Source organism: Schistocerca nitens, chromosome 3 (genome assembly GCF_023898315.1).
Source record: "Schistocerca nitens isolate TAMUIC-IGC-003100 chromosome 3, iqSchNite1.1, whole genome shotgun sequence".
NCBI lineage: Eukaryota > Metazoa > Arthropoda > Insecta > Orthoptera > Acrididae > Schistocerca > Schistocerca nitens.
The window spans coordinates 294755216-294780208 of NC_064616.1; the positions used below are offsets into that span (position 1 = coordinate 294755216).

Sequence of the window (24993 nt, forward strand, 5' to 3'; positions counted from 1 at the left end):
GATACCTGTATTGTGCGAAAAGATGTAGGTAATGACCTTAAACGACAAAAAGTGAGGTATTCCACATGAGTTCCAAAACGTTCCGCTAAATTTCGATTACACAAAAATACAAATTTAAAGGTTTTCGATTAAAATAAATGCCCACGGATTACAATTACGAACCACTCAATTTGGAACAAAGGCATACAAAATGTTGGGGAGAATGCGAACCAAAGACAGTTTTATCGGCAGAACACCTAGAAGGTGAAACAAATCTCTTAGAGAGACTGCCTACAGTAGGCTTGCCCGTCCTCTTGCTTCGTCGTATGGGATCATTAGCAGGTAGTGTTGACACCGAAAAAGTTGTATTATTGCGAAATAAAGGAGACATATTTCATTTCGGCAAGCTCTTTCCACAAAATTTTAGTCACCAGCTTTCTGCTCAGACTCCGAAAATATATTGCTGATTCCCACCGACATACGGATTACTAATCATCGTAACAAAATAAGATAAATGAGAGATCGCACGGTAAGAGTTAGGTATTCACTTTTCCCACTCACTATTCGAGAATGGGACGGCCGGGAAATAGTCTGAAAGTGGTTCTATGAACCCTGTGTCAAACATCTACGTGTGAATTGCAGAACAGTCATGTAGATGTAGACCGATGTTGAATGTACTGTTCTATTTCTAGAAGTCCGTGCGGATACCTGCATTAATAATTGCTCCGTGGTTAAGAGTAAAAGAACATTGCGGATATTACGACTTCCGTCTATTTGCAATACAAGCGATCGATAATAGTAACTGCCATTGTTATTATTACACATTGCTGACAGAGTCAGCATCTTAGCTCGAATGAGTCGAGTACAGCAGACGTCTGCAAGTGCTAAAGACGGCGAAATGCGCTTGTTATCTTTACCATGAACATCCTGCTTACAAAATTGTAAAGGCTTTCGTGGCCACTTGTTGACAAACTGCCTATTGGCTTCTGTCTCGGGTTCTTCGGTCATCTAATGATTTTACTGACGTTTCGCCAGCACGAGTGGCTGGCATTGTCAAAGCTTCACCCTCCAGTGCCTGTGGTGAACTGGAGCCGAGCTCGCGGCCGCAGACTGTATGTACCTGGCGCGCCAATGTCCGAGGGCTTCTCCGCGGTCATTTCCGGTGCGGTTCTCCGCTTACTAGCTGCGACGGTCGTTGGCTGCAGTGCGGGAAGCAAAGATCCATTTCCTGCTTCCGCCGTACCAGCAACCGCCTTACATCCAAGTCATTATTGTGAACAGAGATCACATAATTACCATAAGCTGCCACAAAGCTACCTGAAGGTTGTTCGAAAACATTCCATCAATTGGAATCTTAGATTTGCGGTGTGACTTTCGTTTATCACCCATAATATAATGTTCGGCACATCGGTGAACCTACCAACGTTTCTCTTAAATGTAAGAGTATTTTCAAGTACGCAATTCAACGCTTAGTACATGGAAAATTACAGCGCGTTAAATTGGTTTTAACATCATGACGAATTAGAGTGCATTTGATAAAGGAACTATGGGATTAACATTTGGCAATATGTCAGCCCTATTTTGTATTAATATGTCATGATCGGCATCTAAGTTCTGTGGAATGGAAATTAAGAGAGAGACTTCAGCAAATGAACGTGCAAGCGTACCGTCAGAGATCCGGTGCACAGAAAGAGTTAAAGAAAATCCCTTGAAGGTATATAGCAAAAGCAAATCACGGTACAGCTTTATTTATGCTAAGACGCTATTCGCACTTCCATTCGTTTTCAGTTGGCAGCAATGCATTTATTTCCTACTCAGTGTAACGTTTTTATCGACTGCATTTCGCACTCTGCAGCTGTCATTTTATTTGTAATGTGCAGCTGCGTTTTCCTCCCCTTTATGCATAGCACAAATATTTTGAGGTTCACTGATACATTACAGCTCTCGTTATGTTGCTAACCAGTGCGTTTGTTCATATCGCAAATAGAGCTATACAAAGAATGGCTGGGTGAAAAATGCCATCGTGGTTTTCTTGGGCTATCTTACCTTGCAGTTTGGTTGTGTCGTATTATGTAACCAATCCACTCGTGTCTTCTTCACTATTATTCTCGTAAATGGCATTTCTTCGCAAACTGTTTGCAGGACTTCCTGGGTAGTGGTTCTATCTGTTCACTTCATCGTAAACAGGTGTCTAGAGCCTCATACCTCAAATGCTTGCAGAAACTTCATTTTTTCGTATTGAAGCCACAAAGTGCTGGACCCAAATGAAGCTGTTAACCATCTTTTTTACCTCATTTCAGTATCTTTATTGCTCTATCAAAGCACTTTCTTTTAGCCATGAAATTAATTTGCTTTCTCTAATTCTTTGTTTTATGAGTTCTTGCCGTCATCCGTCAACTTAGCTCTAAATATTCGAATGATCTTGTCTATTTTCTTTTCATTAATTGTAATATTTATTACTTTTGATTTCTTCGAGCACACAAGTATGTCTTTTTTGAGTTAGTTTTCTTTTTGTAAACTTTATTTAGTACTGTACTAATAACTTCAAAGACAGAGATTACTTTCATCGGGAGCTGTTACAGCGTTTTCAGACGCAAACCTGAAAGTTTGTGTTCTTTCTTCATTTATTGCGTTCGATGTACAGTATTCCTTGGACTCGTGTGTCACATGTACCTATGACTAACGCCTTAAAAATTCTGGCTTCTTTTTGTGTATTTCTTATCTTCACTATCGCTGTTTGACCTTTTTCAATTGTTCTTGTCTATGTAGTCTAGTTTAATAATTTTTTGTACTTCTGTTAGTTTCTTCCATTTGACAGTGTCGAGTGCTTCCTGAGGTCTAAGGAGCTAGGTAACTTTCTCCGTTTACCGTAAAGCAAAATTGTTCTTCAGGTAAATTGTCTTCAGATTTTTTTCTTAGTGCGTCTATGTATTACTCTTGTTAATATTTTCGAAGTGTTAGGATGCTCAAAGTCCTGATATCTTCACATGTAACTGCTTTGTTGTTCTTTAGTATAATTATAATGATACTTTCCTTAAAGTCTTCTTAGATATTACCAGTTCTATATATATTATTCATTACAATACGTATGAGATGTTATATTTCTGGGTCTAATGCTTTAAGTATTTCACGTGAGCTTGAATTGGATGCAGATAAGACTAGGGGATGCAGATAACATTTCTCTCATCCGCGCAGATACGTTAATAGCATTAGCAGTGCCGAAACTGGGACGTCTTGACTAGTTAAAACTACACCGTATGATGTGTTTCTCATCTCATTTCATTTCGGAGCAGAGCCAAGTGCATGTTTTAAGGTACCTTTTTAGGTATTTCCCTTGGTTTTAATCATATACGAGACGACTGCAGGACAGTAAGTCCGCTAAAGTTACTGCATCGTGGCCACCAAGGGAACTGCTGCGTGATTCGCAGAAGTTAAGTTTCAGAACAACTCTACGTGAGTGCTCCAGCTTAGCAAAAGTAATTAGAGGTGAACGTCGGAGGGCATGCAGTGATGGCGCTCTATCAGGCAACAATCCGAATGCGGCCCCTTGGCAGCGAAATATGCTCCAGATATAAGAATATTCAGTTTCGATATACCGTGCCAGCAGAACTGGCGCGCCGTTTCTGTTTCTTTAGCGACGCAGGCATTTTGCTAATTGCGTTCTTATTTCTCATCTTGCAAAAGAGCGCAGACCGCATTATTTCACAAGAAACTGCTTATACAGGGCGTGTCAGAATTTATAGCGCAAAATGACCCTGGTAAAGGCAAAGGGTAATGAAGGAAAATATTCCAGTAAACGTTAGTATGCAGACTACCAGTTTACGATAATTACGAATGTATCTAAAAGTCTCTACAGATTTCTGTGTGAAGTATTCTCCCAGTCGGTACAAATGTAAACTTGATGGTAATCATCTGATTAGGCTCAAATTTCATTGAGATCGAAAGAAATGCACAGCATGACACAAAATACAACCTAGCAAATAGCGGGCACAGTTTTTTTTAAAAAAAACATGTATGTACCGAAAATCGTAGCAGCAGAGCACACACTTGAGTACATGTTCAGTAATTGGTACAATTTGATTTCAGGGTGGCTTCGCACGTGTCCACGAGCTGATGGACCTAACGACGGATACAGTGTACGCTGGCAAGATCATCCCGAAGAACAGGATCACCAAGCGACACCATATCCACAAGGTAAGTCTTGCTCGCGGTACAAGCGCTAGGTGGTGAGCGCCTTGCGTGTAGGCTGCTGGCTAAACGCCGTAGTAGTGCCGTACGTGGGAAAGTCGCAGCCGCTGCACATACGTGGGACAGTGCAGAAGGCGTATCCACAGCGTAAAATCGAGATAAATGTATACAGGGTGAATCTGAACGCCGCCAACAAAATTCCAGGGTTGTTGAGATATTTTCTGAGGATCTAGTTTCCAAATTACCTGAGCGGCCAACATAAATTCATCTCCGGGACCAAAAACGTTCAGCGTCAAGGGACACGGTGCTAAAGCGGCAAAGAAACTGGTATAGGCAACACCTATATAAGACAACAAGTGTCTGGCAGAGTTCTATGTTCAGCAGTGAAGACATCTTTTAAAACTTCCATCACAAGTAGTGCGTTACATAGTTACAATAGTCTTCCACATACAATAAAAATTTCATCATTCTCACCTTTTAATAAAACGAAAAGTTCATTCTTGCTAGAACACTGTTTCTACTGAGCAGCAGAATTTTTATAACATGTGAAGTACAAGAGTTCAAACAAGCAAGTTTTTCGGATGAGAAAATAGTCACCAAATTCCGATCGAATGAGGCAGTGACGTACAAAACAGAACAGTTTTCCAGTTCGTTAGTCCATGTTCCTTGGAATGTTTTCAAACTGGAACAAACTCACTCCTGAGAGAACGCTCTTATATTCAAATTAGATGGAATAATACAGACCATAATTCTATTAAATCAAGGAAAAAACCTCAGTACCATTTTTAAAAAACTCAAGGAAGCAAACCACCCACACTTTACTTCGTAACTCCACACATGTATCCACTACACTACACTGTGATATGTAGCATACAGGCATTCGTTTTATGTTAAGATCTTCTGAAGGCTTTAATCGCTGACAGGTTACTGACTTTCAATTATAAAAAAATGGCTCCAAGAACAACGCATCTTCGAAGAATTTTCACTGTGCGATTATCTTCAAACAGCGTACTTTCATAACACGAAGTTGTTATGCCTAAACAACAAACTGTAAACATTTATTAACCACCAGCATCACATTTCCAATAATTTTATCGCAAAAATTCTAACCAAAAGGAGACGTTTTAGAGATCTTACATGCGCGGATGCTTCGAAACAGTACACATTCATGTAAAGTAAGTTATAATATGAAACGCACCGAATATTCCAAACCAGGAAATCAAATTCGGCGTCTTATAAGTTCTGCTTGTAACGTACAAAGCGATCGTGCATCTCATTGGCCACGTTCCGCTCCACGTAGCAAGAATGTGTCGTCTTTTATTTAGTCTTTCGCGCTACAGAACGTTGTGTAACGTAGCCGTCTTACATTGTTTGCAGATAATGCTGTCATTTACCGTCTTGTAAAGTCATCAGATGATCAAAACGACTTGCAAAGTGATTTAGATAAGATATCTGCATGGTGCGAAAAGTGGCAATTGATCCTGAATAAAGAAAAGTGCGAAGTTATTCACGTTAGTACCAAAATAAATCGGCTAAATTTCGATTACGCGATAAGTCACACAAATCTGAGGGCTGTAAATTCAACTAAATACTTAGGGATTACAATTGGAACGATCACATAGATAATATTGTGGGTAGAGCAAACCAAAGACTGCGATTCATTGGCAGAATACTTAAAAGGTGCAACAGGTCTACCAAAGAGACTGCTCACACTACGCTTGTCCGCCCTATTCTGGAGTATTGCTGCGCGGTGTGGGATCCGCATCAGGTGGGACTGACGGATGACATCGAAAAAGTACAAAGAAGGGCAGCTCGTTTTGTATTTCACGAAATAGGGAGATAGTGTCACAGACATGATACGTGAATTGGTGTGGCAATCATTAAAACAACACCGGTTCTGTCCTTAGATTCCGTAAACATTCTGTTGGCACCCACCTACATATGGAGAAATGATCATCACGATAAAATAAGAGAAATCAGGGCTCGCACAGAAAAATTTAAGTGCTCGTTTTTCCCCCGTGCCGTTCGAGAGTGGAACGGTAGAGAGACAGCATGAAGGTCGTTCATTGAACCCTCTGCCAGGCACTTTATTGTGAATAGCAGAGTAATCACGTAGATGTAGATGAGAACGTGAAATTTCACGCTGTGACTTCACAAATCACGACCAACTTCTCGTCGAAAAACGCTTTCTAGTCCCGTGTGCGGATGGCTTGGAGCCATGCGTGAAAATTTCATTGAATTGGAAAGAAGAATTCTATTTATCGATATGACAGGACAATTACGTAGTTCACGTCTACCATTAAGCGAGTAAACGTATCGAAGCCACCTATCTGTACATAAACTCTTGTGACGGTAATGGCATCGAAACGAAGGATGACAGAGAAGGGTGAAATATTGAACGCATGTTTCCAGCCCTGTTTCAGTAAGAAATATTGAACTGTAATTTCTCATTTAAATCGTTATACGAAAGTCAAATTGACAGATATCGAAATAATTGACCATGTTATAGAAAAGCAACTGAAATCGCTAAAGAGAGGAAAGGCCACTGTACCTGATGGGACATCAGTACGATTCTACACTGTGTGTAAAAGTACTTGATCCTCTCCTAGTACCAGTGAACCGTAGGTCGATAGACTAGCGAACCATTCCCAGTGATTGGGAAAAAGCGCAGGTCGTTCACGTTTCGAACAGACCCACTAAACTATAGACCTATATCTCGGTCTGCTTCAGGATTTTGGAACGTGTTTTATGCTCACGTGCTAAGACATCTCTGGGAGCCGGAAAACTGTGTAAAAATCAACGTGGGTTCCGAAAACAATCACGTGAAACACTGCCCTCTTTGCTCATCCACGAGACCCAGAAAGCAGAGTATAGCGGCTCCCAGGCTGATGCCGTGTTTCTTAACTTCCGAAAGGTTTCGATAAAGTTCTGCACCGCCGTCTTATCAACGAAATAAGAGTGTACAGATATCAGACCAACTGTGTGACTGGAATTTCTCGCAAAATATCAGAGTGTATGCATAGGGAGTTATTGAAAAAGTAACTACCACATGGAACTAATCCAGATTGGGAGACGCCAGAGACACTCACTAGAAGAATCCTGAGCAAATGTTGTCCGTCTACAGAGGAGGTAGCTTAAAAAACCCTTGAATGAGATTTTCACTCTGCAGCGGAGCTTCTGTAAAGTTTGGAAGGTAGGACACGAGATACTGACAGAAGTAAAGCTGTGAGTACCGGGCGTGAGTCGTGCTTCGGTAGCTCAGTTGGTAGAGCACTTGCCCGCGAAAGGCAAAGGTCCCGAGTTCGAGTCTCGGTCGGGCACACAGTTTTAATCTGCCAGGAAGTTTTAAAAAACCCTTGGTCTACCAGTACCTCAGTACTGCTCGGCAGTCTGGGTACGTACCAGACAGGGTTGATATAGGAAATAGAGAGGATCATGTTTCATTATACACTCCTGGAAATGGAAAAAAGAACACATTGACACCGGTGTGTCAGACCCACCATACTTGCTCCGGACACTGCGAGAGGGCTGTACAAGCGCTAGCTGCGCAGCATTTGTGCACCGCCGCCGTCAGTGTCAGCCAGTTTGCCGTGGCATACGGAGCTCCATCGCAGTCTTTAACACTGGTAGCATGCCGTGACAGCGTGGACGTGAACCGTATGTGCAGTTGACGGACTTTGAGCGAGGGAGTATAGTGGGCATGCGGGAGGCCGGGTGGACGTACCGCCGAATTGCTCAACACGTGGGGCGTGAGGTCTCCACAGTACATCGATGTTGTCGCCAGTGGTCGGCGGAAGGTGCACGTGCCCGTCGACCTGGGACCGGACCGCAGCGACGCACAGATGCACGCCAAGACCGTAGGATCCTACGCAGTGCCGTAGGGGACCGCACCGCCACTTCCCAGCAAATTAGGGACACTGTTGCTCCTGGGGTATCGGCGAGGACCATTCGCAACCGTCTCCATGAAGCTGGGCTACGGTCCCGCACACCGTTAGGCCGTCTTCCGCTCACGCCCCAACATCGTGCAGCCCGCCTCCAGTGGTGTCGCGACAGGCGTGAATGGAGGGACGAATGGAGACGTGTCGTCTTCAGCGATGAGAGTCGATTCTGCCTTGGTGCCAATGATGGTCGTATGCGTGTTTGGCGCCGTGCAGGTGAGCGCCACAATCAGTACTGCATACGACCGAGGCACACAGGGCCAACACCCGGCATCATGGTGTGGGGAGCGATCTCCTACACTGGCCGTACACCACTGGTGATCGTCGAGGGGACACTGAATAGTGCACGGTACATCCAAACCGTCATCGAACCCATCGTTCTACTATTCCTAGACCGGAAAGGGAACTTGCTGTTCCAACAGGACAATGCACGTCCGCATGTATCCCGTGCCACCCAACGTGCTGTAGAAGGTGTAAGTCGACTACCCTGGCCAGCAAGATCTCCGGATCTGTCCCCCATTGAGCATGTTTGGGACTGGATGAAGCGTCGTCTCACGCGGTCTGCACGTCCAGCACGAACGCTGGTCCAACTGAGGCGCCAGGTGGAAATGGCATGGCAAGCCGTTCCACAGGACTACATCCAGCATCTCTACGATCGTCTCCATGGAAGAATAGCAGCCTGCATTGCTGCGAAAAGTGGATATACACTGTACTAGTGCCGACATTGTGCATGCTCTGTTGCCTGTGTCTATGTGCCTGTGGTTCTGTCAGTGTGATCATGTGATGTATCTGACCCCAGGAATGTGTCAATAAAGTTTCCCCTTCCTGGGACAATGAATTCACGGTGTTCTTATTTCAATTTCCAGGAGTGTAGATTACTTTAGTAAGCGCGAAGGCGTCATGGAGATGATAAACCAACTCCAGTGGATGATAAAAGTCGATGAAAGGCATTCTGCCTTAAGATATGGTCTGCCGTTAAAATTCTGAGAGTGCACGTTCGTACAAGAGCGAACCAATGTATTGCTTTATCCTGCGTATATCTCGTGAAGAGATCCTCAAGATGAAATAAGAGATTCTAGCTAACTCGAAGGCTTATCGGTAACGTTTCTTCCGCGAAACATACGCCACTGGAACAGGAAAATTGGAAGAGACTGGTACACAAAGTACCCTCCGCTACACACAGTAAGGTGACTTTCGAAATATAGACGTAGATATAGATCGGATGTCAACAGTACTATCAGATTGTTCGTGGACTATACTGTTGTCTGTAGGAAAGTATCGTCAATGAAACGTCGTAAGGAAGTTCAGAAAGGCTGTGACAAAATTTCCACCTGGTGTGATGAACGACAGCTCTACTCAAATGTCGATAAATGCAAGATCATGGCCGGCCGATGTGGCCGAGCGGTTCTAGGCGCTTCAGTCTGGAACCGCGCGACCGCTACGGTCGCAGGTTCGAATCCTGCCTCGGGCATGGATGTGTGTGATGTCCTTAGGTTAGTTAGGTTTAAGTAGCTCTAAGTCTAGGGGACTGACGACCTCAGATGGTAAGTCCCATAGTGCTTAGAGCCATTTTTTGCAAGATCATGCTTTTAACAAAGAAATAATGCCATAGTATGCTATTACAGGAGTAATGATGAACATCTGGAGCATCTCACTCCGAATAAATATTTAGCTGTAGTACTAAAAAGCGACAAGAAAGGCGACCTACACCTGAAATGAGTATTAGGGATGCCAAATGGAAGACTTGGATTTGTTGGAAGTTTCTGTGAAAGGGTGTGGCATCTGTAGAGGAAATAGCGTACACTGAGGCGACAAAAGTCGTGGAATAGCTCGTAATACCGTGACGGACCTCCTTTTGCTCAGCGTAGAGCAGCAGCTCGATGTGGAATGGACTCAACACGTCGATGGAACTCACCTACAGAAATATTGAGGCATGCTGTCTAGGTTGCTGTTGATAATTCCAAAATTGTTGCTGGTCAACGATTTCGTGCACGAACCGACTCTCGGTTGTGTCCTAAAAATGTTCGACGGGATCCATGTCGGGCAATCTGGGTGGCAAAATTATTCTCTCGAATTGTCCAGAATGTTCTTCAAACCAGTGGCTAACAGTAGTGGCCCAGTCACATGACACCGTTGTGTGGGAACATGAGCCGCGCGGGATTAGCCGAGCGGCCCAGACGCTGCAGTCATGGACTGTGCGGCTGGTCTCGGCGGAGGTTCGATTCGTCCATCGGGCGTGTGTGTGTGTGTGTGTGTGTGTGTGTGTGTGTGTGTGTGTGTGTGTGTGTGTGTGTGTGTGTGTGTGTGTGTGTGTGTGTGTCCTTAGGATAATTTAGGTTAAGTAGTGTGTAAGCTTAAGGACTGATGACTTTAGCATTGAAGTCCCATAAGATTTCACACACATTTGAACATTTTTTGAGAAAATGAAGCCCATGAATGGCTGCAAATGGTCTCCAAGTAGACGAACATAATTTCTAGTCAATGATAGGTTCATTTGAATCAGAGGACCCAGTCCATTCCATATAAATACAGCCCACACCATTATGGAGTCACCATCACCTTGCACGTTTCCTTGTTGACAACTTGGGTCCATGGCTTCGTGGGGTCTGCGGCGCACTTGAACCCTACCATCAGATCTGACCAACAGAAAATAAGTGACATCTGACTAGGCCACGGTTTCCCAGTCGTCTAGGGTACAACCGATTTGGTCATGAGCCCAGGAGAGGCACTGCAGGCAATGTCGTGCTGTTAACAAAGGCACACGCGTCGGTGGTCTGTTGATATAGCCCATTAACGCAAAATTGCGCAGCACTGTCCTAATGGATAATTTCGTCGTACGTTCCAAATTGATTTCTGCTGTTATTTCACACTGTTTGCTTGTCTGTTAGCACTGACAACTATAGGCAGACGTCGCTGGTCTCGGTCGTTAAGTGAAGACCGTCAGACACTGCGCTATCCGTGGTGAGAGGTAATGCCTGAAACTTTGTATTCTCGGCACACTTTTGACGCTGTGGACCTCTGAATATTTAATTCCCTTGAGATTTCCGAAATGAAATGTCCCATGGGTCTAGCTCCAAACACCATTCCGCGTTCAAAGCCAGTTAATTCCTGTCATGCGGCCACAATCACATCGGAAATCTTTTCGAAAAAATGGCTCTGAGCACTATGGGACTTAACATCTTAGGTCATGAGTCCCCTAGAACTTAGAACTACTTCAACCTAACTAACCTAAGGACATCAGACACATCCATGCCCGAGGCAGGATTCGAACCTGAGACCGTAGCGGTCGCGCGGTTCCAGACTGAAGCGCCTAGAACCGCAAGACCACCGCGGCCGGCTGAAATCTTTTCACATGAATCACCTGAGTGCAAATGACAGCTCGGCCAATGCACTGCCCTTTTGTACCTCGTGTATGCGATGCTATTGACATCTATATACGAGGGTTGGAACTTTAATAGTGACAACTATTTATTTACAACTCGTAGAAAATAGATTCGTGTTTCAAGGTTTAACTGACCTTCAAAGTAGTCACCAACATTGTGTATAACCCGTTGCCAGCGATGTGGAAGTCGTAGGATACTTAAAGCAGTGCCAATTGTGTTGACAGTTCGAGCGGCGAGGTCTATGACCCGATGAATTTGTAGCAGTTCTGAAGCGAATGCCGTGAAGTGTTTCCTTCCATTTAGAAATAGAGCTAAACTCACGAGGGCTTAAGCCAGGGAGTGCAGTAGGTGGTATAGCACTTAGCAGCCCCACCAGTCAAACAAATCAGTAACAGCTTGCACTGTACGTGCTTGAGCGTTGTCCTGCAAAATGATGGTCAGGTCCTGTAGAAAGTGTCATCACTTCTGTCTCTAAGCTGGTCGTTGGTTGTGTTCCAAAAATGAACAGCATAGAGACATAAGTAATGACACTTCCTGCAGGACCTGACCATCATTTTGCAGGACAATGCTCAAGCCCGTACTGTTACTGATTTGTTTGACTGATGGGGCTGCTACGTGCTATACCACCTACTGCACTCCCCTGACTTAAGCTCTCGTGAGTTCGACTCTCTTTCTAAACTGGAGGAAACACTTCACGGCATTCGCTTCAGAACTGCTACGAATTCGTCAGGCAAGAGACAGCGCCGCTCGAACTATCAACACAACTGGCACTACTTTCCCTATTTGCGGCACGTAACGCCGGTATGGTGATTCCACCTCCTTCCAAAAAATTACATTTTTTGAGCAATTCTATTAAACTTTCGTGTGGGCTATGGAGCATGGTTACCAACGTAGCTGAGTGTGTCTGAATTCCTTCGACGTCTCTTGTCAAGCCTTCTTGATCTGACAAGGCGTAGGTTGTTACGGCCCAGAGCCTGGAAATGAGCATCTCGGAAACGGCAAAGCTGGTCGGTTTCAGCGTGCTATTGTCGTGAGCATCTATGGAAAGTAGTGGTGGACGGTGAAACACGAATAGGTGACGAAGGTGTTGGACGTTAGCGCCTCATCACAACGTGGTGCACTGAGGCTTGTACGATCTGTAAAGCAGGATAGGTAGCGATCTGTGATAGATATGACCACATAGTACAGTGCTGGTGTAGGTGATCCCTGCGTGTTCTCATGTTCACGACGACATCACAGTTACCGTTGTAGGGGGGGGGGGGGGGTCGTGGAATCAGAAAGATCGGATTGTGGATCAATGGAAACGTCTCGCCTGGTTGGACTAAAAATGTTCCATGTTAAACCAGGTCGATGACGGTGTTCGAATGCGCAGTCATCTATTCTAAACGTGCACCGCGCACGGATCCAGGATAGTGGGGGCAGTATTATGGTATGGGAGACATTCTTTCATGGGCCTGCCATAGTAACCGAAGGCACTATGGTAGATGGACTAGGTGAACACTAGTGCAGATAAACGGCATCCCTTCATGCTTGATGTCTTCTCCAACGGCGATGACATCTTCCATCTACATCAGATCTCCATAAGCCACCAATCGGTGTGTGGCGGAGGGTGCTTCTGGCACCAGTAGCTAATTTCCCTCCCCCCTTTTTTGACTGTTCCATACGGGAATGGCGCGGAATGATTGTAAACCAGATTAAGCGTATCCATTACGGATGTTTTAGAACCCGTGACTGTTTATTCAACATAAATACAGAAAACTGCAGCCAGCCACTTTTTTGAAAGAATTGTTTATTCCATGTACCGGTTTTCGAACCTTTTCAGGTTCATCTACAGGTGGTGTACAGGAGGCACAGGTGTTTCAAAGCGTAATCCTGGGGGCTTGGTTGCGACAGTATGGGCGGCGTTTATTAAATGTACAACTGTATACCTCTTTCATTGTTAACTGTACAACTGTTGCAAAGCACATGCTGGATGCTGGCAAAAGTTTCGTTATCACAGTGTATACGCGCACACATTCTATAAAAGTGAGTGATGCGGTACCTATGTCCATTACAACGAAAGCAGACAGATGGGTACTATCAATAAAAAAAACCCATACTCTCGCAAGCCAGTACCCAGCTTTAACTTTCGAAATAGCTGTGTAACCTCCAGTAAATTATCTGAAGATCAGCCTGAGAAGGTACGAAGACTGGTTCATGGAATGAATTACAATTTCAAAAAAGTGACTTTGCAGTTTTCTGTATTTACATTGATTGTAAACGTTTACACTAGCTCAAATTACTAGAATTTTCTCGTTGTAATCATTTCACGAGACGTGTGTGGGAGGAAGTAATATGTTGTCCTCCTGGACGTACTCTAGCAGTTTAAATTGTAAACATATGTGATGCACAACGCCTCTCCTGTAGCGTCTGCCAGCGGAGTTTGTTAAGCGTCTCTATAACCCTATCGCACCAACTAAACGTTCCACCTGGCAAGGATGCCAGACTGATGAACAGTACTCAAGAATCGGTCGAACAAGCGCCTTGTAAGCCACTTCCTTCGTGTATGAATTTTGTGTGCTTCAGATTCTTCTGGTGTATCTGTTTGGCATCTGTTTCTCCTACTGTTTGTTTTATGTAGTCATTGGACTTACGATCGCTCTGGATAGTTACTCCTAGATGTTTTACGGCAGATATTGTTTCCAGCAATTAGATCAGTAGTGCAGTTATACAGTGGTGGATTTCTTCTCCCATGTATGTGCAATATGCTACATTTACCAATCTTCTGCAGGTACTTTCGAAAATCGTACCAGTCTTATGGCGTTGCTACCTTCTTGTAGACAACCGCATTATCTGCAAACACAGTAACGGTCCTATAACACTCCCTTGCGGTACTCCTGAAATTTCCTTTACATCTGTCGATTTTGTTCGATTAAGAGCGACGCGAGTTCGTGGTTTTTTACTAAACGGCAGTGCGAGACGTTGTGTCAAATGCGTTCCTGAAGTCAAGGAACATATCAACCTGAGCGCTGTGGATATCATGGAGGAACAGAGCGAGCTGAGTTTCGCAAGATCTCTGTTTGCGGAATCAAGGTTGATTTTTATGGAGGAGATTTTAGCTATCCAAAAACATAATAGGTGAGCGTAAAACATGTTCCATAATTCAATAGACTGACGTCAACGATACAGGCCTATAATTATCTGCATTTTTCCTACGATCCTTCTTGGAAACGGGAATGACCTGCGCTGTCGGTAGCTCGTGGTCGTGCGGTAGCGTTCTCGCTTCCCACGCCCGGGTTCCCGGGTTCGATTCCCGGCGGGGTCAGGGATTTTCTCTGCCTCGTGATGACTGGGTGTTGTGTGATGTCCTTAGGTTAGTTAGGTTTAAGTAGTTCTAAGTTCTAGGGGACTTAAGACCATAGATGTTAAGTCCCATAGTGCTCAGAGCCATGACCTGCGCTTTTTTCTAGTCACTAGGTACCCTTCGTTGCTCTAGCGACCTGCGATAAACTGCTGCTGCTGCTGTTAGGAGAACAAGATCTTTCCCATAATCTCTGTATAATCTTAAAAGTAACTCGTCTAGTCATTATGGCTGTTTACAACTAACGAAGAAAGGCCACTGCGTTGGGATCACAAGTTCACTTCAAACTTCGTACACCTTAGCAGGCCATTAAAACGACATTATGTGAAAATTGTGGGATGCACAACTCCGGCAATTTCGATAAAATCACAAGAGACGTTTTTCGCGTCTATTATGTGTGGGATGTATCTGTGCGTAGGTGCCGGGTTTAGAGTTCAAGGTGGTAGAGGGTTAGCGTTCGAGCTTCGTATGACGGACGTGCACGAGACGACGCTTCGACTCAAGCTCCGACCTAATTTTTAATCGATATTGTTTTCATCATTGGTCATATTATTCAATCTGTGACACTTCAGCGGTAATACACTCCTGGAAATTGAAATAAGAACACCGTGAATTCATTGTCCCAGGAAGGGGAAACTTTGACACATTCCTGGGGTCAGATACATCACATGATCACACCGACAGAACCACAGGCACATAGACACAGGCAACAGAGCATGCACAATGTCGGCACTAGTACAGTGTATATCCACCTTTCGCAGCAATTCAGGCTGCTATTCTCCCATGGACACGATCGTAGAGATGCTGGATGTAGTCCTGTGGAACGGCTTGCCATGCCATTTCCACCTGGCGCCTCAGTTGGACCAGCGTTCGTGCTGGACGTGCAGACCGCGTGAGACGACGCTTCATCCAGTCCCAAACATGCTCAATGGGGGACAGATCCGGAGATCTTGCTGGCCAGGGTAGTTGACTTACACCTTCTACAGCACGTTGGGTGGCACGGGATACATGCGGACGTGCATTGTCCTGTTGGAACAGCAAGTTCCCTTGCCGGTCTAGGAATGGTAGAACGATGGGTTCGATGACGGTTTGGATGTACCGTGCACTATTCAGTGTCCCCTCGACGATCACCAGTGGTGTACGGCCAGTGTAGGAGATCGCTCCCCACACCATGATGCCGGGTGTTGGCCCTGTGTGCCTCGGTCGTATGCAGTACTGATTGTGGCGCTCACCTGCACGGCGCCAAACACGCATACGACCATCATTGGCACCAAGGCAGAATCGACTCTCATCGCTGAAGACGACACGTCTCCATTCGTCCCTCCATTCACGCCTGTCGCGATACCACTGGAGGCGGGCTGCACGATGTTGGGGCGTGAGCGGAAGACGGCCTAACGGTGTGCGGGACCGCAGCCCAGCTTCATGGAGACGGTTGCGAATGGTCCTCGCCGATACCCCAGGAGCAACAGTGTCCCTAATTTGCTGGGAAGTGGCGGTGCGGTCCCCTACGGCACTGCGTAGGATCCTACGGTCTCTGCGTGCATCCGTGCGTCGCTGCGGTCCGGTCCCAGGTCGACGGGCACGTGCACCTTCCGCCGACCACTGGCGACAACATCGATGTACTGTGGAGACCTCACGCCCCACGTGTTGAGCAATTCGGCGGTACGTCCACCCGGCCTCCCGCATGCCCACTATACGCCCTCGCTCCAAGTCCGTCAACTGCACATACGGTTCACGTCCACGCTGTCGCGGCATGCTACCAGTGTTAGACTGCGATGGAGCTCCGTATGCCACGGCAAACTGGCTGACACTGACGGCGGCGGTGCACAAATGCTGCGCAGCTAGCGCCATTCGACGGCCAACACCGCGGTTCCTGGTGTGTCCGCTGTGCCGTGCGTGTGATCATTGCTTGTACAGCCCTCTCGCAGTGTCCGGAGCAAGTATGGTGGGTCTGACACACCGGTGTCAATATGTTCTTTTTTCCATTTCCAGGAGTGTATAATTTTAAAAAACCACGTGAATTTGCATGAAGTTTTAGTGAATTTAATGTTATTTGACCGCTTACTATTTTTAATTAAACTTAATTATTAAAAACTGTCGACTAGTAAATGAACAAACGCATAGAGTTTTCCTGAAAATATATGCCTGTCGTGATTAGCGAAATCCCTTATACATGCCATCTGGTAAGATACGCAGAACTACTTTGCATCTCGCTGCTTCGAGCTGCAGAGACACAGGCAGGCTGCATTTGGCAGTTAACCTGCAGAACGGTGGGACGTTGCTTATGTAGCAAGAACGAATATTGTTAGCGCAGATTTTTTGAATATCACAGAATTTACACTTTTACTACAAAAATGAAGTTTGAGCGGGACTCGAACCGTCGCCTGATAACGCGTTCGTCTTACGAAGCTCGAACGCTAACTACGTGATCAAGAACTCTAATGTCCAGCACCTACGCATATATAACATAAGTTACATAATAGACGCGTAAAGCTTCTCTTACGATTTTCTCGGAATTGCTAGAGTAGGGCACCTTACCACTTGCACCTTACGTTGTTTTAATGGCCTAATAAAGGTGTAAAAAGTTTGAAGTAAATCTGTGATCCCTACGTCGTGGCCGCCGCTTGTAAGGGATTGTAGTTGCTTTTCTGTTCCGCGATCACTTACCACATTATCAGCCATTTCGACGTTCGTTAGAAGATTGAAATCGGCGGTGAAACAATTTCGGAAGACTGGAATTCAGCATTTCGACCTTCTGTCACCTTTCTTTTCTGTACCAGTGTGGTTCCTGAAGTATGGCTCCCTGTCTTGGTGGTTAAGTTCCAGACTTCAAAACGAAAGGTCTCTTGTTCGATCCTAGGATCTTAGGATTTGCATCTGTCACTTATTACTTCTTTCACCTCTGGCAGTTTTTGTTGATGTGAAAAATGTTTTGCACCGTGACTCGGATTCCACGTTTAAACTGCAGGTCCCCCGTAACTGGCTAAGTCGGTTAAAGAGGTCTGAGGAGGGGAACGGCATAAAACTTCCAACAGGGCCATGCTTGGGAAACACTTGTGTTGGAAAGTCTTCAAACTGATGACTGCTTCATTTATAGCTCCTGAGTGAATTCGATCCGCTTTTACGTAAGACGAAAACCTCTTACGGTTTTTTGTCAGATCGGTTGTAAAATTTCACTTTCATAGTCTCATTGCTCTCCGTACGCACATTTTCGTTTCGTTCAACTCAGCGTTAGTGACACCTGGGTTTTGATTTTTCTTGAATGTGTGGTGTTCCTTGGTTATGAGAAATTTTCTAGCATAGTTATTAAACCGTGGTGGGTCTTTAGCATCCCCTAAAACCTTGCTCGGAACGTATTTGTCTAAGCTGTACTGAACGATGCTTTTGAATTTTTTTCCTTTTGTTCTTAGTCCTCAGCACTGAATATCAAACTTTGATTTCTTCCAGCAGGATAACTGTCCGTTGCACAAGGCCAGATTCGTGCAACTGATGTGAACCGCATGGAAGACACGTGGGGCGCATCTGACGCCAGTTTCGCGCCTACAAACATGGGCACGTTCCGGCAGCCCCAAGGTTTAGGTATAGAAGTAGTTTCCTCAAAACCCCTTTAGTGTTGCAAGCAGCAGCAGCAGCTACAGAAAGAAAGCAGTTATGATCTCTCGACTTGAGAATATCACTGTCTGGCCTCTCCCTTAGGAAATCCTCCCGTCTAGGCATTAACAGAATTTGCTCTTGTGGTAACTCATCTGTCTTCGTTCTGGATGTATGTATGCAGACTGAAGCGACGAATGAAAATTTGTACCAAGGTCCGTATTCGAAACTGTCTCTCCCGCCCACTAGGCAGATGCGCTAACCACTACGCCGCTCTAGCACAGTGGCTTTCACAACTACACGGACTACCCTAGCACGCTTATCTCCTCAATCCAGAGACCCATGTATTGCCTTTCAAAGTTGGACTAACAAGCTATGGAATATTTGTGTAACAACTGCTGGGACATGTAGTTAGAACGGGGAAATTGGAATAATTAGCACACGAAACGATATTTTCTTTAAATTGGGCAATTTAAGGACCACATTAAGCAATCTTTATACACTACCCAGTCACACTAATGTGACCACTTGTCAAAAGCGTTTCGCGCCGTGGACCGATGCGAAACATACAGGAAATGTGTTAGGAGGCTCTGGAAGATACCGACAGGGATGTGGAGCCAAGCAGACTCCAGTGCCGTGGTCAGCTGCACTAGCTTTCTCGGATGAGGATCCATGGCGCCCGCAGCCCTATCGAGGTGGTCACACCGATCTCTACATCTACATCCATACTCCGCGAGCCACCTGAAGGCGTGTGGCGGAGGGTACCTTCTATTCCAGTATCGTATTTTTCGTGGAAAGAAAGATTGTCGGTATGCCTCTGTGTGGGCTCTAATCTCTCTGATTTTATCCTCATGGTCTCTTCGCGTGATATACGTAGGAGGGAGCAATACACTGCTTGACTCTGCGGTGAAGGTATGTTCTCGAAACTTTGACAAAAGCCCGTACCGAGCTACTGAGCGTCTCTCCTGCAGCGTCTTCCACTGGAGTTTATCTATCATCTCCGTAACGCTTTCGCGATTACTAAATGATCCTGTAACGAAGCGCGCTGCTCTCCGTTGGATCTTCTCTATCTCTTCTATCAACCCTATCTGGTACGTATCCGACACTCGTGAGCAGTATTCAAGCAGTGGGCGAACAAGTGTACTGTAACCTACTTCCTTTGTTTTCGGATTGCATTTACTTAGGATTCTTCCAAAGAATCTCAGTCTGGCATAATTTCACCATGCGTCAATTCGCTGCAGATCCTCCTGCATTTCAGTACAATTTACCATTGTTACAACCTCTCTATACACCACAGCATCATCCGCAAAAACCATCAGTGAACTTCCGATGTTATCCACAAGGTCATTTATGTATATTGTGTATAGCAACGGTCCTACGACACTCCCATGCGGCACACCTGAAAGCACTCTTACTTCGGAAGACTTCTCTCCATTGAGAATGACATGCTGCGTCCTGTTATCTAGGAACTCCTCAATCCAATCACACAATTGGTCTTATAGTCCATATGCTCTTACTTTGTTCATTAGACGACTGGGGGGAACTGTATCGAACGCCTTGCGGAAGTCAAGAAACACGGCATCTACCTGTGAATCCGTGTCTATGGCCCTCTGAGTCTCGTGGACGAATAGCGCGAGCTGGGTTTCACATGACCGTCTTTTTCGAAACCCATGCTGATTCCTACAGAGTAGATTTCTAGTCTCCATAAAAGTCATTATACTCGAACACAATACGTGTTCCAAAATTCTACAACTGATCGACGTTAGAGATATAGGTCTATAGTTCTGCATATCTGTTCGACGTCCCTTCTTGAAAACGGGGTGACCTGTGCCCTTTTCCAATCCTTTGGAACCCTACGCTCTTCTAGAGAACTACGGTACACCGCTGCAAGAAGGGGGGCAAGTTCCTTCGCGTACTCTGTGTAAAATCGAACTCATATCCTCGATTGGGCTTAAATCCGGAGAGTTTGGTGGTCAAGGGAGTACGGTAAACCGCCTCTGGTGCTCTTCCAACCACGCACGTTAACTGTGAGCTGTGTTGACGTGTTGCATTGTCTTGCCAGTAGAAGCCATCGTCCCTAGGAAGAACAAACTGCATGAAAGGGTGGATATGGTGTCAAGGGATAGATGCAAACTTGTTGATCCATTGTGTATTCTAGAATGACTAGATCAACCAGGGAATGCCTTCAAAACATTCCCCAGACCAGAACGCTCCCTCCTTCGGCCTGCACCCTTCAGATGATCGTTGCAGGGTGTTCGCTTTCAGACGTTTCATTCTGTACAGGCCGACGGCCATGTGTTCGATAAGCCCACCTGTCACCATTCAGAGTATTTCCAGATGCGGTATTGGCACGTAAGTTTCAGCCTTCGTCGCCGATTAACCGTAGTCGGAATGAGTGCCAGGTGCCTGCTGCGGAGAACCATATGCGGAAACGTTCGCTGAAAAGTCGTTCAGGAGACCCTGTTCGTAATCACTTGTTTTATCTGGGCGATCAGTTGCTAAACAGTTGCACGCCCATTCACCTGTACTATACGCGCAAACGAAGTTGACACTCGGCGCGGTGGCTGATGGGAGCGACCGTAAGGCATTTCCCATTTACAGTCGCTCCCGTCAGCCACCGCGGCGAATGTCAACTTCAAAATCTTAGCTGTATCGGAAATGCAATCTCTCCCCCCGCCCCCCTCTTGGTCCGAGAGCCAATTACCATGCCCTTTCCGACGTCGGATAAATAGCCCCGTTTACGCATTACGACAATGACTGCACAGTATTCCGCGCGCCCCCGACAAGCTTTAAATACCCTTCTCTGCTAGTGCTGCTACCTACCGTCTGTGAGGAATTGTTGCACTCTGACGTCAGACATAAGCGGTGCTCGCATTGTGACTTGACCGTGTACATCTTCGCATCTGCCCAGAACATGTGCACTTCCCATGACCACCTGTCCTCTTCATTGTCCCTGCCTGCTGTTCTGCTTCGCGTTCTGAAACTGTTTGAAAGTATGAGTAAGGTGTAAGTACCAGGTTCTGTTAAAATGTTTGTTGTCTGTAATTAGATATTACTGAAGGTCTCTCTTTTCTCCTTCTCCTTTAAATGTAAGGGCCAAGTTGTCTGAAGCAATGTAGAATTTTTAATTTTTTTAAATCGATTTGTGGTCAATATGTATGGCTGTGCACAGAATTGATTCGCTCTTTATGATAGACTGTAGTAACCTCTCGTTATTACCTTTTTCTTGACGTGTAATAACCATCTAAAATTTTGGGGTGCATTATTTTGCGAAGGCTCTTCCTCTCGAAGTACTTCACCTCTCTCTGCCATTTCTTTCCCATCGTTTGGAAGGTTTCACTCATACACAGATATCGTAATAAAATTGAGACACAGTAACTTAATTCAGCTCGTACTGGGCTAGGCAACTTCATATAAATGCTGTATGCTCTGAGAAAACCAACAGTCGTCGTGTCCCACTTCCCATTGTTGCCTTTTCTTTTGCTAGCGCTAGCTGCATAATCTCCCAAACATAATTAAAGCTACTGCGTATGTTGTGTATTAAAACTGTCGCTTTAACTGAAATTTAGTTGTAAGGGATATGTCGTGTTTTAGATATAAATAAATTACGAATACTAGAAAGCGTGTAGTCAGCTTTGATGTATTTCACAAACATTTCCCGTGTGAATCTCGCATTGCTGCATAGAATAGTTACATTACAATCGGTTTCCTGAGACATGACTGTTCTATGTACGAGGGTTGCCCAGTAAATAATGCCCCATATTTTTTTTTCCAGAAGTATTTATTCCACAACAATCAAATTTACATATGTGAAAGACTGATGTTTTGTCTACTTGCTTTATTTTTCCACATAACCTCCTTCAAGTTCGACGGCCTTTTTCCAGCGAGACACAAGAGCGTGTATTCCCTGCCGGTAAAAATCTTTACTCTGCCTACGGAGCCAGGTTGTCACTTCGTGAATCACTTCTTCGTCATCGGCAAAACGTCTTCCACGAATGAAATTCTTCATTGGCCCAAACAAGTGAAAGTCTGAAGGAGCCAAATCGGGGCTGTAGGGTGGATGGGGTAACACTATCCAACCCAGTTTCGCGATGTGTTCACAAGTCCTCAAACTTGTGTGAGGACGAGCGTTATCATGCTGAATCAAAACATCCTGTGGGTTAACATGACGCCCAAGGCGCCGGAAGCGCTGCTTAAGTTTGTCTAATGTTTTGACATAAGCCTCTGAATTAATGGTACTGCCTTTTGGCATCACATCAATGAGAATTACGCCCTCGCAATCCCAAAACACAGTCATCATGACTTTTCCGGCTGAAGGACCTGTTTTGAATTTTTTCTTCTGTGGAGAATAAGCATGACGCCATTCCATCGATTGTCTTTTTGTTTCGGGCTCAAAATGATGCACCCAAGTTTCATCACCTGTCACAATCCATGACAAAAAGGCCTCCCCGTCAACGTGAAAGCGTCGCAACAAATCGAAAGAAATGTCTTTTCTTTGGGATTTGTGATCGACAGTAAGACACCGAGGAACCCATCTTGCACACACTTTTGAGTATCCAAGCTGATTCATAATCACATCCACACTTCCTTTGCTTACTCACAACTCCAGTGCCAATTGTCGAGTCGTAATGCGTCGATCCCGTCGAATGAGAACATCAGCCCGCTGCAACATGTCAGGCGTGACAGCCGTGGGAGGCCTTCCCGACCGCGGCAAATCTCGGAGCTCCTCAGCACCGCCCTCTGATGCTTTCACCCTCTGTGCCCAGCGACCAACAGTACTCCTATCGACTGCAGATGTTCCGTAGACGTTGCACAAGCGTTTATGGATATTGCCCACGGTTTCTTCCTCTGCTACGAGAAATTCAATCACTGCACGTTGTTTCTGACGGATGTCACTTGCAGACGCCATTTTAGAACATTCCTACACCACCGCTCTCTGTCGGAGGAAATTGAAACTTTGCGTACACACGCGGGAAACTTCAAATAACTCGCACCTAAAGTTTCACATTTCTAATATTTTTTTTATTTCGGAGAAAAAAAAATATGGGGCATTATTTACTGGGCAACCCTCGTATTTGCGTAAGCCCACACAAAACATGATAGTTTTCGCATAGTGGCTTACGGAACGCCGACACTGTCGTATATTGCTGAGAAAGGGTTTGCTACTACAACCAGTCACGATTTAGGTTAGCAAATTTATTTTATTAGTGTTTACAAATATAGAGTGCTTTCATACCAATTCACATTCAGTATATCTATCTCTCTCTCTCTCTCTCTCTCTCTCTCTCTCTTCCCCCCCCCCCCCCCCCCCAACCCCTTCCTCCTCAATTCAATTGTATAAATTGAAATTCCCTGCTCACTTCTGACTGTATGTTCGAGCTAATCTGTGGAACTACTGCAGGGATTTTGACTGATAGATACACTGATTCGCGAGGAAGGTTGTGTGTATAATTTTTTTCGTAGAAATTGGATGAAATATTTCGCCGCCGCTGTGAAGACGATGGCATTGCCATCTAGCGGTGCAGCCGTCGCAACTCCAGACAACAGCGAAGCTTACGCAGAATGCGAGTCTGGCATCGTGGTCCGCCGGTAAAGCGCGTGTCTGAAAACCGAAACGTTGCGGTATCGAATCCCGAATGTTTCACTGTCGTTTAACCTAGCATTCACACCTCAATGATATGGAGATTAGCCACAAACGAGACGTGTTTCGGTTTCCACGTTAAACTGTAGCTTGACTTTTCTGGGTTGGGTAACTGGGCTGGCTAGGGAGATGCAATTCGTGGAAGTGACGCCTAACTGAAACAATTGTGCAAGGACATTGAACCACTCAGAATCTATACTTACATACCTATATTCTCCTTCTGTACATGATACATATAAAAGTCCCCCGCTGCCTATAAATCAAGGCTAATGCCAGGAACTACTGTAGGGACTTACAGAAGGGTGTCACTAATCGATACATTGATACACGAGGAAGGTTTATGTGTATAATTGATAAATATTTGGTGCAAATTGGCTGCATTATAGTCCTCCGCTTCGTTTTTCTTTGTGTATGTGAAGGCTGCTCTCAGGAATTACTCCACGTATTTTCATACTCGGGGCCACGGAGCCTTTGATGCAAGGCTTACATTGATAGCCACGGGATGAAACTCGTATAGGGATTTACGGTAACACGACCTCGGATTTGCATTGTGAATATGTTGCTCGTAATCTGCTTGATTTTTGCTCACATCCATATTTTTCCTGTCATTTAAAACAGAAGTTGGCTTCTGTGCGTTGTGTTCAGTGGGCATTTGCCCCTGTCTACCAATCAGTGTGTGAACTGCTAGATTGAAATGTGTTTTACGTATACTGTTCGTATTGTACTCTATTTTAGTTCGAACCTGTCTTACGTACTTTCCCGCGTTTAACCGCGTTAACAGCTTTTGACAAGAAGTATTCAACTCAACTACATCTATTCATGGATTATTTATTTCTACTTTGAATGATGTTACTTGCTACTGAGTATGCTTTGTAATATTAGCAACAGAGTACGTAATTATTGTGTCAGGTCTTAATGTACAACAAAAATATT

The 24993-nt window shown here is 45.1% G+C and overlaps 1 protein-coding gene across 1 annotated transcript in view; it reads left to right on the top strand.

Annotated features, from left to right (window-relative positions):
• LOC126248272 (serine/threonine-protein kinase PLK1-like) overlaps positions 1-24993 on the top strand; it is a 300476-nt gene that overhangs the window by 230101 nt on the left and 45382 nt on the right. The window contains exon 2 of the mRNA XM_049949120.1: positions 4066-4173. Coding sequence (XP_049805077.1) covers positions 4066-4173 — 108 coding nt within the window. The remainder of the gene's footprint in view (positions 1-4065; positions 4174-24993) is intronic.